The 16347-nt window shown below is 37.5% G+C and overlaps 1 protein-coding gene across 5 annotated transcripts in view; it reads left to right on the forward strand.

Moving 5' to 3' along the window:
- CNST (consortin, connexin sorting protein) overlaps positions 1 to 16347 on the forward strand; it is a 141828-nt gene that overhangs the window by 72236 nt on the left and 53245 nt on the right. For all 5 annotated transcript variants that reach the window (XM_036918394.2, XM_036918392.2, XM_036918393.2 and 2 more), the window contains 5 exons: positions 2783 to 2813; positions 4694 to 4780; positions 5209 to 5323; positions 7404 to 7425; positions 7583 to 7679. In XM_036918394.2, coding sequence (XP_036774289.2) covers positions 2783 to 2813; positions 4694 to 4780; positions 5209 to 5323; positions 7404 to 7425; positions 7583 to 7679 — 352 coding nt within the window. The remainder of the gene's footprint in view (positions 1 to 2782; positions 2814 to 4693; positions 4781 to 5208; positions 5324 to 7403; positions 7426 to 7582; positions 7680 to 16347) is intronic.

The following is a 16347-nucleotide window of genomic DNA, read 5'->3' on the forward strand; positions in this document are numbered from 1 at the left end:
TTAGAGAACTGTTTAACTCCTTAGACCAAGTACATGTGTAATTTTAATAAAGATAAGAAAGAAGACATTTATAACTCAAGCATAAGGTCAGAAAAGCATCAAGGTTCCATTGATGGCAGTGGAAATGGAGAGGGAGTCTGCCATCTCAAAGGAAGCACGCTGGGACTTGATGTAGATAGTAAAGAGGGGATGAGAAGCAGCAGAGATGCCTCTAGGATGTCCTGTTCAAAGGACTGGTAGTACCAATGACAGAACTAAGGAATTAGGAATAGTCAATTTGAGGACAGTGTTTTTTGAAGTGATATTATGTGGATGAATATGTGCTAAAGGTGGTTGGAAGTAAGCCTACAGTCACTTTAAGTAAATCCTTGTATTTTTAGCTCTTGGAACTCTTGAGGATTCCATTTAAGAATCCTGTTTGTAGGTATGAGTAGTCTTTCGTACACCAATTTATCTCACATGACTACAGGTCAGCATGAAGTGTGTAGCTGAAGTCATCAACTTGGATGCTTTTCACACACAGGTAGGAACACCACCAAGCGCTGTCCTCCGCTGCTTGGTGAGCTCACACAGAAGCAAGCGTCCGAAGGCAGGAAATGGGTCCCCTGGGATCCTCAAAACAACTCTGTAAGACTGTGGCTGCAAAATATGCCTTCCTAACTCCCTATGTTTGGTTCCTGGTGGGTAAAAGAATCCTGAAGTCAGGATACCCTTCAAGCTTTGCCTTAATGAAGTGATTTTCAATATAACATCTTCACGTGATTCTACTCTGCATCTTGTGCTTCTCATTCAGACTCAGACTCAAAAACGATTTTAAGCACTTGCTGCCATGTGCTGGGCTCTGTGCTCAATACACATTCCCTCACTTAATACCTACAGCAGCCTCATGGAATTGTCAGCAGTATTGTCCCTATTTTACAGATAAGGAAGCTGAGGCTTGTGATGTGAAATGATGTGTCCAAAGTCACACAGCTGGTAGTCGCCAAGTTTGAACAGGAGTAGTCAGGTTATTCACCTCCACACCCCATGTTCTTTCTGCTCCACGAGGCTCCCTCCCAGATTTAGAGTAATGAGATGTCAAAGATAATCACATCCCTTGCCCTGCCAGACTTGCCAGGGATAGGTTTTTATATTTATTTTTTAAGCTGCTCTTTCACCTGGAAATGGCTTTTACTGCTTATGAGGCATTGGGTTTCATAATCCTGTCTTTATGGTAACTGAAGTTTCTATTTCTGTAGGGCCAGAAAATGTGGTTCATAATAGGTATAGATCCCATCAATACTCCTTCAGTGAGAGCTATTGATAAATGACTCTGTGCCAATGGCACGCAGACACAGAAAGGCAAGGACAATGGCTTTGAAGAGCCAGACATGTGATCCAGTGGTGTGCTGGAAACTGCTAGTACTAGCTTGTGAGAACCGTATTCAGGGATGTCTGTCACATTGGTAGCTTGAAATTGGCTATGAAGGGAGTATCAACACCACAGAAATGAACAAATGCTACAAATCAGAGCTCACCCCAAATATTTATCAACACTCTCCTTGCAGTATATGAAGTTCTCATTTTGTAAGTAAAAAAAGTGGTCAGCAATTGGATTTGGTTCAAACTAGTATTATTATCACATACTTTTAGAACAATGAGATGATAAAAGACAATCAGAATCATGAAATTTATCCTTTCTGTCCTGTCCTCAGAATAGAAAATCAGTATGGACTCAAACTAAAAGTTTAAAAAGAGGTAATTAAGTCCAGTTATCTATATTGCTCATAGAAAAATGATAGATCTGTAGGATAAATTTTAAGCTAATAGTTTCCTTTAAAAGTGTGCTGTTTCCACTGTGGGACTTGGGAAAACTATTCCATTTTATTTCTAGCTGGTAGGTTTGACAAGCACTTTATTGCTCTTTGCATTGGCAGCTACCTGGAAAATGGAGATCTATAAATGGAACGTCTCTTTTACTAGACACTTAGCCAGAACCCTTGGAAACTTTTAGAAGTGTAGATTACAATATGAAATATTCTGAATATGATAACAGTTAACTTATGCAAATATTTCTCAGTGAACACTTTCAGTTTTACTGCGATATTTATAAATGTTATATCTAAAATATCTAAGTGAAAGGTGTCAAATTTTTTAGAATCAAAGAATTTTTAAATTTAAATGAGCCTTAGAATGAATCTGATAAGTGATAAGCCTCGACAGGAAATAGATCCTGAGTTTCTGGATCCCCATCCAATGCCCTTTATACTGTGCAGCACATTATATATATTCCAGACATTATTGCTGAATTATTAACACTTGTTTTTTTCTGGAATATCAAAAGAGTACCAGAAGTCATTGCCCCATGAGGTAGTTTGTGAAACAGAAATGAAATGAGTGGGGTTTTAAGGTCTCATGTAACGTGACTTATTTCAACTTTTTACAGTAACCAGTCATACTTTCACTCATGTTATACCTTTATAAACCTCTTCAGCATTTCCTTCATTCTTTAGAGTTCTCAATTCTGACGAACCAGTGACATTTGCTTTGACTTGAAATACAATAGGAAGAATGAGGCTGTAAAAAGAGCAAAGAGGGTCTGTGTTTGCTTTACATGATATAAGTGGCTTCTGAAATGTGTCCCATGCCTACAGTCAGATTGCTTCTGAACTGGTGAATGTAGTTAAGTAAGGGTTTTCTTAGTTTGATATCAAAGCTTTGAGAGTTTAAAGGTGTTGCTTATTCCAAATTTGTCTTTTCATCCAAATGCTAATTTAATTTAATCTGTTTTTTTGTTTAACAGATAGCAGAGTCCTATTTCCAGGAGGAGGACTGTATCCTTTTCTTAATTATGAGAAGAAATTCATAGAACTCTTAGAGAACTGCCCATTTTTAAAAATTGAGGTTTACACACAATGAAATATATAAATCTGCTGTTTTCAATGGGTTTTAACAGCTGTGTGCACCGTGTAACCACCTCAGAAAGCAAGATGTAGGGAATTTTTGTCACTCCAGAAAATTCTCTGGAACCACCAAATTTGACCTTCCATAAATAAGCCCTAATTTTATCAGATCTAAGTATCTGTATGTTTATGAGAGGGGAAAAAAACATGTTGCCAAAAAAAATAGTTTTAATCCATTGGACTTTCTTTCTTCTGAATTAAACAGAAGTGTGAGTTGAGTAATATTCATTCAGTAGAGGCTATCAAGCATATTACACTAGTAAATCTGGCAACTGTCTTGTGACAGCTATCTGTCTGCAAAGGGAAGATTGCATTCTTCACCAGTAGTAAACAGAATAAATGCTGTCAAGTGAGACTGCATATTAACTTTTGTAAAGGTGAGATTTCTTTCCATAGTTTTTCAATTACCCTTTTTAAAAATTGCTTTTCTTTTTCAGGGTTAGCCCAATATATGCTTTGTAGAAAGTGTCCTAAACACCTGTATTTCCCCATTTTTGTGACTTCTTTTTCCTCTTAACCTTGATGAATTTTACCACATCTCTGAGCAGAGCGAGAGATAAGCAGTTACTATCCTAAACTCTGTCAAGCACACTGTGGTTAACAGCTTCAAACAAAGGCAGTTCACTCCTGAGTTTGTATGAGATCTAATTCTTGTGGACGTGAAGCTAGAACTGTATTATTTTTTTTCTAAGCAAATACTGAATATGGTGTGGTGCAGGCCAGCATCAGCATCCTAGGGAGCTTCTTAGAAATCCCTTGGAATCGGAGCTCCTGGGGGGTGCACCCATGACCTGTATTTCAGCAAGTTTTTCAGATAACTTTTGTCTTCCCTAAAGTTTGAGAAACATTGGTGTACTTTAAGTTTTGGGCAGAGGGAAATGGAATTGTCCCTGTTTCTTCTGGGCCTATTTTGTGATCCCTGGCATGACTTTAAGACTACAAATGAAGAGAGAGGACTGAGCCTCTGAGTGCTGGGAAGGACATGGGGACAGCATGTGAAGGACAAAGCATTAAACAGCAAGTTTTTTCTTTTCCTTCTTTCTAAATGGGTCAACATTTAGGACATGGCCCAAAGGAAGGTAGACAGTTGGACAATTTATCATGACCTCATCTGATGCAAAATATGTGATACAGATGGAGAAAGCAGAAGTTTTTAAGAAAATCTACAAAAAAAGTGAAATCACATAATTATGAAAATCACTGTGGTGAGTTAATTAAATTTTTACCAAAGCGTGATAAAATGTTTTGCTCTGTCCTTCTTTAGGCATGTAATCCTTTGGTCTTGTGAGAGAAATGCTGTGAGAAACAAGTCAAGGATCAATATGAATTGAAATCAGAAACATTTGACTTGAGGGTGACAGAGTTGCTTGACAGAAAATAATTTAAGGAGAGGAAAAAAAGGGGAACACTTAGATTCCAGGATTCCATGTGAGTCCTATTTCCATCCAATTAAGTTACATTTGCTAGAGATATATTAGCAAGCAGGCATTCCTTGAGCATTAAACCCTTCTTCTAGTTTCTACTATTTGCTGATAGAATGGAAGCCAAGTAGCTACTGAATAATATGCCACATTAAGACTTATGTACTTCAAGAAAACTTACATAAGATTTGTTTAAGTTTAAAGATATTTAGAGTCCTCTCAGTTTTTGGTAAGCTTCAAATTTCTCAATTTATATAGGACATTCTTCTTCAAAACTGAGGCTAAATGTAAATAGTCTGGATTTCTATTTTCCTGAAAGTTTCTGTTCAGATGAGAGAGCAATGAAATTCATTCAGCTTGAACGACTGTATCATGAGCAATTGCTTGTAAATCTTTCTACCATTCAGGAACAGTGGGGTGAGTATTCTATGTTAGAATATGGAATTATCAGTAATCTAACAAGTGCTATCTAGAAACTAATGTCTTTGACCTGGTTTTGTAAGTCAGGAAGTAGATGTTCCTACAGTCAAGTTAATGTTGCAAAGAAAGTAGAATTTTTACCACAAGTCCATATCATTGTGAGAAAAATTTTCTCTCTGTCTTTTGCTCTTCATATCAAAGCCAACTATTTGTGTTTCCTCTTTGCATGCTCTGCTAGCTCATTGAGCCTCTGGGGTGATATTTACTTGTATTGAAAAGTAATCACAGAGCTAATTCTGTGGTAGCTTGGTCTGTTGGAAAAGATAATTTGGATGCTGATCTTTGTCAGTGGTGCCAGTTAACTATTTTTTCCCTCCTAAATATGTTTTGTAATAGCCAGTGACTAACAGATCTTTTAAATTTAGAAACAAAATGGAAGACTGTACAACCACATACAGTTACATCTCTAAGGAATTCAGAAAAAGGCTTTAATGGTGAAGATTTTGAACGGCTTACTAAATTTTGTTCAACACATCAATAGTAAGTACATCAGTAATTGTTTAGAATGAGTCGTAATAGAATATTGAAAAGCATTGTAGCATTGAATATTTAAAATGCAAGGTCCATTTCTTTGTTCTGTTCATGTTTTCTACTGGTGAAGTTAAAATGGATAAAATAAAATGACTACGTTCCTGTGTCAGTTTTTATCTGTTTCTTACGCTGAACTTATTAGTAAATGGTCAACTTTACGTAAGTCCAAATTGGAACTTCTAATTGGAAATTTTTAAATGTATCTTCTAATTTTGATCTCTTTTTGGGTAAGAGATCAGGCAATTCAAATGGAAAAAGTTGTGTATTAAGATTTTTTATTGTATTCATTTGCCAGTGTTTGTATGTTGTTTTGAAACATATTTTTAAGAGTAGTCTAATACTGAAAAACAAACACAGTATTGTATTTAACCAAAATGCTACAGAAGGAAAACTCCATTTACCAGATAATTTTTAATTGTTTGATTTGTTATCGAGAGTTGGATTTCTAAACTAAATTATAGTAATAATAAAGCACTTATATTTATTTTTTGAATTCATGATTGAAGACTCAGAATTCTGAAGGTGAGAGGGTTAAACTTGTGCAGGTTTCTGGGATGTACAACTTGAGTCTTCAGCACAGAAGCTAAAAGACTCCATTCTGTTAATAACTTTTTTCCTTTTCCTTCAGAATCACAAAGACTAAACTAAGCTCTATCTGTTAACAGTGAAACAGACTCAAGTAATGTTGCTTAGCTCATTGTTTTTGGGTCTGGTTATTTTAGAGACCAGCCTTTGAAGAATGATTCTGGTTTCAGAAGTGGTGACTCATTCAGCTCTCATGATGACAGTTTTCCTGTGTTAATCAATTTGAACCTTTAAAATGGTGTTTTTTAGGGATTCCACATTATAACCTAATTTCTTAGCATGTTAAATAGGTTAACTTTCAATTTCATAGAGTTTTAAACTAATGGACTGTTGTCAAATAGTTAAAGGAGATTGTTTCTTAATTGCAAAATATTCAGTATAGACACTTTCCCTGCCTTTTCCATGGAACTAATAATTTTTTAATGTGTTACAAATGTTTTAATTATTTAAAAATATTTACTGAGCTAATGTGAGCATAGCATTTTTATGCTTTAAATTTGGATAATTCTTCCAAACTATTATTCCTGGGTTTTTTTTAATATAAAAAATAATTTTGAGTTATACATGAAGTACACAAGCTTGATGAATTTTAACATACACGTATGTCTATGTTACTACACTGTAACCAAGAAACAGAATAGTCCTGCGCTTCAGAAAGCTCCCTCACACATGTACCAAGTCAGTGCCCACCCCCAGAGTAACCACCAGCTAAGTTCTATAACAGTGTGTTTACCTGTTTTGTAATTTCATATGACTGATGACATAGAATGCACATTTCTGTATCTAGTTTCTTTTGTCCATCATTATGTCTGTGTTACATGTTGCATGTAATGGTAATTTGCTGTTCCATTCATTATATGAATGTATAGCAATTTATTTACCCATTATATTGTTCATAGACATTTAAATTGTTTCCAGTTTTTAAATATTATGCATAAAGTGGCTGTGAACAATTTGTATATGCCTTTTGGTGAGTATATACATTCTGTGTTATCTTGGGCATTCTTTGAAATAAAATATTCAAAAAGTTACTTTTTTGTTATCTGTTTCCATGGCTAATGCCAGTATAATTATTTTTTCCCATAATCTATTTTAGACTATAATGACATAAACCAAAATTTAAAAAATATGTGTGTGTGAAATACTTTTTAAGTATATTATTACCAAAAGGTCAACATCCTTTTTTTCTGGATCTCAGCAATTGTAGCTTCTTTGGGGGTTCTCAGTAATAATTGGCTATCTAAGGAGATTAACACATGATATAGCTGCACTTTGAACTGTGTGAACCAGTGGTAATGTTTCAGCAGTGGAAATGTTCTGTGCTAATATTAGAATCCAGAGAAGCTGTATTTTTTTTCACAGCCATTTTAGTAACATTTGTTTGGAAGCATATTGCTGCTGTGATTTTTTTAAATTCTTTTTTCCTCTCATTTTTTTTTTACAGTCCTCTTTTATCCAAACGTAAGGTAAGAGATTGTTTCTTTGAAAATATTTATAAGAAAAATGGTAAGTATAAGTCCATTGTATGAACTGTTTTAGAAAGTAATGAGACCTTTCTCAAATTGTTTTCAGTTTCCTAATTTAATGCAAAGTTTCCCCAAAAGTTTTTTTTTAACTTTTTAGATAGCAGCTGTAGAAAAGTCCCTGGGAAGGAAATGCCTTCTGCAGTTAATATTGTCTGAAGATCCAAAGGAAAGAGGAGCTACAGCCAAAGAGCCGGGTATGTTTTTAAATTAGAAAGGGATGTAAGATGCCTCTGATAATACTACAAATGCCATATCTGAATTGCTGTGAAGGAATTGCTCTCTATGTACAGTTTTGCATATACCTCTCCTAGACAAATAGCAAAGTGAGGTTTTTTTATATACTCTATTGTTAGGTATCTAGTAATAGAAGTTATAAAATCTAAATTCTTATAAAAACATAGTTATTTTCTGTGTTTTCAGTAGGTGGTAATATGTATCTAACAAAATATGACAAGACTGTACAAAAATGCTTTGAAATAGAATTAGTTTTGGTGTATTCAGACTTCCTTTTCTGTTTAAAAATCAAAAATTACTATATGTTCTTTACCAGAAATTTGCTCTGTAAACCTTGATATTTTAAAGCTGTGTATCTTGATAATATACTACAGCAATTTACTGTTTTCTTTCCCCTTTTTTGTTGACAAACATGGGATGTGCTTTAATTTGCATATATACAATTCTAAAGCTTTTGATATATTTTATGCCACTTGTGTCTTATGTCAAAAGTTAAAAACATTTAGAAACTTTTTTTCTTATACTAGTAGTACGTTCATTATAAAAACTTAGAAAATAAAGCTAAATAAGTACATTTTAGGTTGTATATTTTTCCCCCATGTGATTGTAGTGCTTCCATTTCTGAGCTTGTTTTCCTGGGCCTGAGAGCCCTGGTACCTATTAGGATCAACAGGTGTTCTCACCTGAAGAGTTAAGGTGGTGGTGATTCCTTCATTTTATTTGCCCTTTTCTCTTTGCAAAGTCTTTTTCTTTTTCCAAAATCTTACTTTTTCCTATCTTCTCTTAAGAGGCAAATTTGAGATGTTGCTTTCTGTCAAGCCTGCTATAATACTCTGTTCTCCCTGCCTCATTTCCAGTCATTTTTGTATTGGAAATCAGAATAAAATGACCTTCATAAAAATCTTAAGGAGGGAAAAGTCACAAAATATCCATCTAGTTTGGGTGTGGGTGTGTCTCCTTATGTACATAGGGAGGGGCAGTCACATGCTGATTGATTTGACACTTTGCACCAGCTCAGCACTACTACCTTGGCCTCTGCTATGAAGTAGGTGGTACAGATGGAGAAACTGAGACACCATGTTTAAGTCCCTTACTTGGTGCGTTTCTGGTTGCATACAGCATGCTTCTGCTAAGTAACTTGATGGATTATCAGAGACTTCAACGATGCAGACATCTCACTGATAGCCATTTTCTGTGAGGAGTGTGGGGACTACATTGTGGGGAAAGAAATCTTGCCAAGTCTGTTAAGACAGTATCTTTTAAAGAAAAAGGTCAAAGCTCTCAGAATTAGTCTCCTCAGATTGGTTATTCTGTGAATAAATACATAGAAATGTTAGAACATGAGAAAAAGAAATATGAAAATACTGTTTGAAATGATTTGTATTCAATGTATTTTTTCTTGTTTTACCTCATATCCCTCATGTCTAATAATCTGACATGTAGTGCAATCTAGACTTTCCTGTCCTTTTTCTTTCTTTCTACATTCCTTGGTCTTAAGCTCCTTATATTATATGTAACTTGCTATTTTTTTGTGAGGGGGTTAAAGAAATTGTTTCTGGAGCCAAACTTATCTGAATCCTATCTCTACCACTTAAAGCTGTGTGACCTTAGGCAAGTTGCCTGACTTCTCTGTGCCTCCCATTCTTCAGCTCCAAAATATGGACAGTAGTAGTACCTAGCTCATAGAATTCTTAGGAGTATTAAATAAGTAATTTCATGTTAAAAGTTTAGACCAGTCCCTGGCACAAGGTGAGAGCTCAGTATAGACTCATTGCTCTCCCTCCTCTGCCTTTTGTCATAACTACCCCTACAGTAGTGTTCTATCAATGTTTCAATATTCTCTATATATGGCTGCAACTTTTCTAATTAACCCACCATTATTAAAGTCTGCAAGTAATCTACAGAGTATTTTATATTTTCAAAATGCTCTTATGTGTATTGTTTCATCTGTTCCTCTTAGCAACCAGTATAATATAGGCTGAATAATTTTAAGAAGCTCAACGAAGCTAAGTGACTTACTCAGGAAGAGACCTAATTAGAACTTAAATCCAGATCCTGCATTTCTGACCCTGAAATCCATGTATTTTTATTAATTCATATTTTTATTTATTCTTATTAAGTAACATTTTATATGTAAAAATAATGTTATATACATACATTATAATAAATGATAACAAAATTTATCATTAGTTGGAACCTAATACCCAACTAAGGATTAAATTGTTGTCAGTTCTATTACAACTGCTTTTATGTTCCTTTCTGTCCCATCCCTGTTTCCCCCTCACCCCTGAGGTAATGATTCTCCTGAGTTTTAAATTTGTCATTTCCTTCCACAGTTTATCACCTTTACTGAAGTACAATTTCCATGCAACAAAATTTACCTATTTTAAGTATGTAATGTGATATGTTTTGACTATTGTATACACTCATGTAAATACTACCCCAATCAAGATACAGAACATACTCCGCAACCCAGAATCTTCCTCCCAGTCCTCTTTACAGTTTTTTATTTTAGTCATTTTAGTGGGTATGAATGTCATTGTGGTTTTAACTTAGGATGACTGGGTATGTACATTTTTAGTTTTGAATTAACCTCGGTAGAAACTGTACTAATTTATACACTTATCAACATTTCAGACTTAGCTTAAGTGTTTTTTTCAGTCTGCTAAAATAAATAACTGTGAAAATGTTTTTCAAGCCTGATACTACTCATATGTTGATACTTAATTAGTGAGATACTCTGAACATATAAGAAATATATTAATTCATGAATGCTTTAGTTTCATATCATGAATTTTGTGTGAGATTTTCCCCTAAGAGAATTCATGGAGAAATTGGGAGATGAAAGAGTAACTCAAAGGCATATCCTTTTCTGTGGAGCATGTGCTAAAACTTCAGTTAAGTTCAACTTCCCATTTGAGAGCCACTTCTTTCATTCGGTATTTATTAAGTATTTGTCACACACTCAGCTGTTATTCTATTGTTATTTCATCAGAGTTGTTTTTGTTCTATGGGTGAAGCTAATGCAGTAGGGAGTAGCACACTTACCTCACTAGATCTTTGGGATTAGAGGAGCCAGTTAAAATAAATTCATGTTAAGATTAACAGAAACATTAGCAGTAGTATGTTTTATGATATAATACATACTTGTAGAAAATTCAGAAAATATTTTTGGTTAAACATAGTGTTGTTTTTCTTAGGACACCATTAGAATGTCAAAGGGATTCTTAAAAGGCAGAAACTCACAAGGATAGAACAGGCAAGGAAACAGCAGCAGATGTGACAGCCAGACAGTTTGGAAGCTGGAAAGCAGATGGATGGGTGGCAACTGGCTTAACACACCAGAGAAAGCTGAAAGCTAAATGTCTACAGGGAAAATACTGATTCCTGCCTGGTTTGTGAGTTGGAAGCACAGATGGTCCCTCTAAAGTCGAGGATGTAGGGTTGGACTGGAAACAGGAGGTTGGGCTGGAAGCCTATACAAGAAGGATTTATGCCTTTATATTCCCTCCCTACCAAGCAACAGGCTGAAGGTTTATTTTTTAGAGAACTTGAACTAGAGGAATTGTGGACTCAGGGATCAGGCATAACTCAAGGAGGAGGTATTATATAGAAAATGAGGATTGAATGAAAACCTTACCAACTGAAAGGCGAAACCCTTATTCTGTTTCCCACATTTAGCATCTAGAACTCTGGCAGCTAAGTCTCTCTCCTCCTCTCTGGAAAACTGGGTACTAGTCTAGGAGAAAAAAACCTCCAGATACACACATTAAAAGCCTCCCAACAAATGGTCCAAGCCCTTTTTGTCCCACATTGACAAGGACTACCTCTGGAGAAGGCTTGCCTTTAAACACAGAGCAGCTTGTTGCTTCATTTAAGAAAACCTCAAATAAAAAAGACAGAGAACAAATCGGACAAACCAAAAGAAACTCGAAGGAAATAAAATGCAGAGAACAGATCAAAAACTTTTTAATAGAGGATCATGGGAAGATGGTGGCGTGAGTAGTTCAGTGGAAATCTCCTCCCAAAAACAGATATATTTATGAAAATACAGTAAATACAACTATTCCTAAAAGAGACACCAGTGGATACAGTACAACAACCAGGATACATCTACATCTGCGAGAACTCAACATCACACGAACGGGGTAAGATACAAGCCGCGACCAGGCGGGACCTGAATGCTCCGCCACACCCCATCCTGGCGGGAAGAAAGGAGTCAGAACGGGGAGGGAGTGAAAGCCCAGGACTGCTAAACAACCAGCTCTAGAAATCCGCACCCAGAGTGCAGACACAAGGTGCACAGGGTGCTGGATATTAGAGAAATGGAAAAGCAAAACCTGCGGGCAGGTGCCCGCAACCAGTGCCCCTGAGGCGAAAGAAAAGCAAGTGCTTTTTGCAAGTCTTAAAGAGACAGGGACCCCACAGCTGGCCAAAGTCGTCCCGGCACACTTAGCCAGCAGCTGGGAATCCCAGGGAACTTTAGGCACCCTAAACCCCTGGGCAGCAGCACAGCTCTGAAGCCCCTCACGGCACTAAGCAGCCTGCCAGTCATTCCCCCAACTGGCGCAGACCCTGAAACACTGGCCCAGTAGTGGGAGAGTAGCAGCATGTGCCGGGGCAGCGGTGCCAGAGGGGACAGGGAGCGGCCTATGTGCACCGGTGGCACTAGAGGGAACCAGGAGCAGCTCGTGCGAGCCCACCATGGCGGCAACTGAGCAGTCCGGGAGCGGCCCACACGCACTGGCAGCAGTGATGCCATAGGAGCCCAGGAGAGGTCCACACAAGCCTGCAGCGGCGGCGACCAAGCAGCCTGGGAGCGGCCTGTGCGTGCCAGTGGCGGCAGCGCCAGAGGGGCACAGGAGAGGCCCGCGCGCACCTGCACCAGTGCCAAAGGGAGCAGCCGCACTCCCAGCAGCCAACCGAAATCCCAGCCCGACACACAGCCACCCGGGCCAGACCCAAAGGCCACTGCTGGCACACAGCTTCCTGGCAGGGGCGCTGCTATCACAGAGGAGCGCACCTGACATGCCTGCCACTCCCCGCAGGGCTCCGTGCTGCTCTGATGGAGACCCCGCCCACAGTAGCTTAGGGGACTAACCCGATGGCTGCTCCAGGAGTGCAGGTAAACGACACAGGCAGCGGAGAAGTGCAAGGCATCCAGCAAGCAGGAAAGGACTTTCTTCTCCCAGCTGACACACCCGCAACCTGCCTACAGCCACCACTATCACCATGAAAAGGCAAAAAAATTTAGTCCAGTCCAAGATAGTTCAGACAACCCCACAGAGAGGATCTGCAGAGACAGACCTAACCAGTCTCCCTGAAAAATAATTCAAAATAAAAATCATAAACATGCTGACAGAGCTGCAGAGAAATATGCAAGAGCTAAGGGATGATGTCGGGAGGGAGATTACAGAAATGAAACAATCTCTGGAAGGATTTATAAGCAGAATGAATAAGATACAAGAGGCCATTGATGGAATAGAAACCAGAGAACAGGAACGCATAGAAGCTGACGCAGAGAGAGATAAAAGGATCTCCAGGAATGAAACAATATTAAGAGAACTGTGTGACCAACCCAAAAGGAGCAATATCCGCATTATAGGGGTACTAGAAGAAGAAGAGAGGAAAAAAGGGAGAGAAAGTGTCTTTGAAGGAATAATTGCTGAGAACTTCCCCAAACTGGGGGAGGAAATAGTTGCTCAGACTACGGAAGCACACAGAAATCCCAACAGAAGGGACCCAAAGAGGACAACACCAAGGCACATGATAATTAAAATGGCAAAGGTAAAGGACAAGGACAGAGTATTAAAGGCAGCCAAAGAGAGAAAAAAGGTCACCTACAAAGGAAAACCCATCAGGCTATCATCAGACTTCTCAACAGAAACCTTACAGGCCAGAAGAGGATGGCATGATATATTTAATGCAATGAAACAGAAGGGCCTTGAACCAAAGATACTGTATCCAGCACAATTATCATTTAAATATGAAGGAGGGATTAAACAATTCCCAGACAACCAAAGTTGAGGGAATTTGCCTCCCACAAACCACCTCTACAGGGTATTTTAGAGGGACTGCTCTAGATGGGAGCACTCCTAAAAAGAGCACAGAACAAAACACCCAACATATGAAGAATGGAGGAGGAGGAGTAAGAAGGGAGAGAAATAATCATCAGACTGTGTTTATAATAGCTCAATAAGTGAGTTAAGTTAGACAGTAAGGTAATAAAGAAGCTAACCTTGAACTATGGTAACCACAAATCTAAAGCCTGCAATGGCAATAAGTACATATTTTCAGTAATCACCCTAAATGTAAATGGACTGAGTGCACCAATCAAAAGACACAGAGTAATAGAATGGATAAAAAAGCAAGACCCATCTATATGCTGCTTACAAGAGACTCACCTCAAACCCAAAGACATGCACAGATTAAAAGTCAAGGGATGGAAAAAGATATTTCATGCAAACAACAGGGAGAAAAAAGCAGGTGTTGCAATACTAGTATCAGACAAAATAGACTTCAAAACAAAGAAAGTAACAAGAGATAAAGAAGGACATTATGTAATGATAAAGGGCTCAATCCAACAAGAGGATATAACCATTATAAACATATGCACCCAATACAGGAGCACCAGCATATGTGAAACATATACTAACAGAATTAAAGGAGGAAATAGAATGCAATACATTCATTTTGGGAGACTTTAACATACCACTCACTCCAAAGGACAGATCCACCAGACAGAAAATAAGTAAGGACACACAGGCACTGAACAACACACTAGAACAGATGGACCTAACAGACATCTATAGAACTCTACTTCCAAAAGCAACAGGATACACATTCTTCTCAAGTGCACATGGAACATTCTCAAGAATAGACCACATACTAGGCCACAAAAAGAGCCTCAGTAAATTCCAAAATATTGAAATCCTACCAATCAACTTTTCAGACCACAAAGGTATAAAACTAGAAATAAATTGTACAAAGAAAGCAAAAAGGCCCACAAACACATGGAGGCTTAACAACATGCTTCTAAATAATCAATGGATCAACGACCAAATTAAAATAGAGATCAAGCAATATATGGAAACAAATGACAACAACACAAAGCCCCAACTTCTGTGGGATGCAGCGAAAGCAGTCTTAAGAAGAAAGTATATAGCAATTCAGGCATATTTAAAGAAGAAGGAACAATCCCAAATGAATAGTCTAATGTCACAATTATCAAAATTGGAAAAAAAGGAACAAATGAGGCCTAAGGTCAGCAGAAGGACGGACATAATAAAGATGAGAGAAGAAATAAATAAAATTGAGAAGAATAAAACAGTAGAAAAAAATCAATGAAACCAAGATCTGGTTCTTTGAGAAAATAAACAAAATAGATAAGCCTCTAGCCAGACTTATTAAGAGAAAAAGAGAGTCAACACACATCAACAGAATCAGAAACAAGAAAGGAAAAATCACGACGGACCCCACAAAAATACCAAGAATTATTAGAGAATACTATGAAAAACCTATATGCTAACAAGCTGGAAAACCTAGGAGAAATGGACAACTTCCTAGAAAAATACAACCTTCCAAGACTGATCCAAAAAGAAACAGAAAATCTAAACAGACCAATTACGAGCAGTGAAATTGAAGCAGTAATCATAAAACTACCCAAGAACAAAACCCCCGGGCCAGATGGATTTACCTCGGAATTTTATCAGACATACAGAAAAGACATGATACCCATTCTCCTTAAAGTTTTCCAAAAATTAGAAGAGGAGGGAATACTCCCAAACGCAGTCTATGAAGCCAACATCACCCTAATACCAAAACCAGGCAAAGACCCCACCAAAAAAGAAAACTGCAGACCAATATCCCTGATGAACATAGATGCAAAAATACTCAACAAAATATTAGCAAACCGAATTCAAAAATACATCAAAAGGATCATACACCATGACCAAGTGGGATTCATCCCAGGGATGCAAGGATGGTACAACATTCGAAAATCCACCAACATCATCCACCACATCAACAAAAAGAAGGACAAAAACCACATTATCACCTCCATAGATGCTGAAAAAGCATTAGACAAAATTCAACATCCATTCATGATAAAAACTCTCAACAAAATGGGCATAGAGGGCAAGTACCTCAACATAATAAAGGCCATATATCATAAACCCACAGCTAACATCACACTGAACAGCAAGAGGCTGAAAGCTTTTCCTCTGAGATCGGGAACTAGACAGGGATGCCCACTCTCCCCACTGTTATTCAACATAGTACTGGAGGTCCTAGATACGGCAATCAGACAAAACAAAAAAATACAAGGAATTCAGATTGGTAAAGAAGAAGTCAAACTGTCACTATTTGCAGATGACATAATATTGTACATAAAAAACCTAAAGACTCCACTCCAAAACTACTAGAACTAATATCGGAACTCAGCGAAGTTGCAGGATACAAAATTAACACACAGAAATCTGTGGCTTTCCTATACACTAACAATGAACTAATAGAAAGAGAAATCAGGAAAACAGTTCCATTCACAATAGCATCAAAAAGAATAAAATACCTAGGAATAAACCTAACCAAGGAAGTGAAAGACCTATACCCTGAAAACTACAAGACACT

Source organism: Manis pentadactyla, chromosome 9 (assembly GCF_030020395.1).
Source record: "Manis pentadactyla isolate mManPen7 chromosome 9, mManPen7.hap1, whole genome shotgun sequence".
Lineage (NCBI taxonomy): Eukaryota > Metazoa > Chordata > Mammalia > Pholidota > Manidae > Manis > Manis pentadactyla.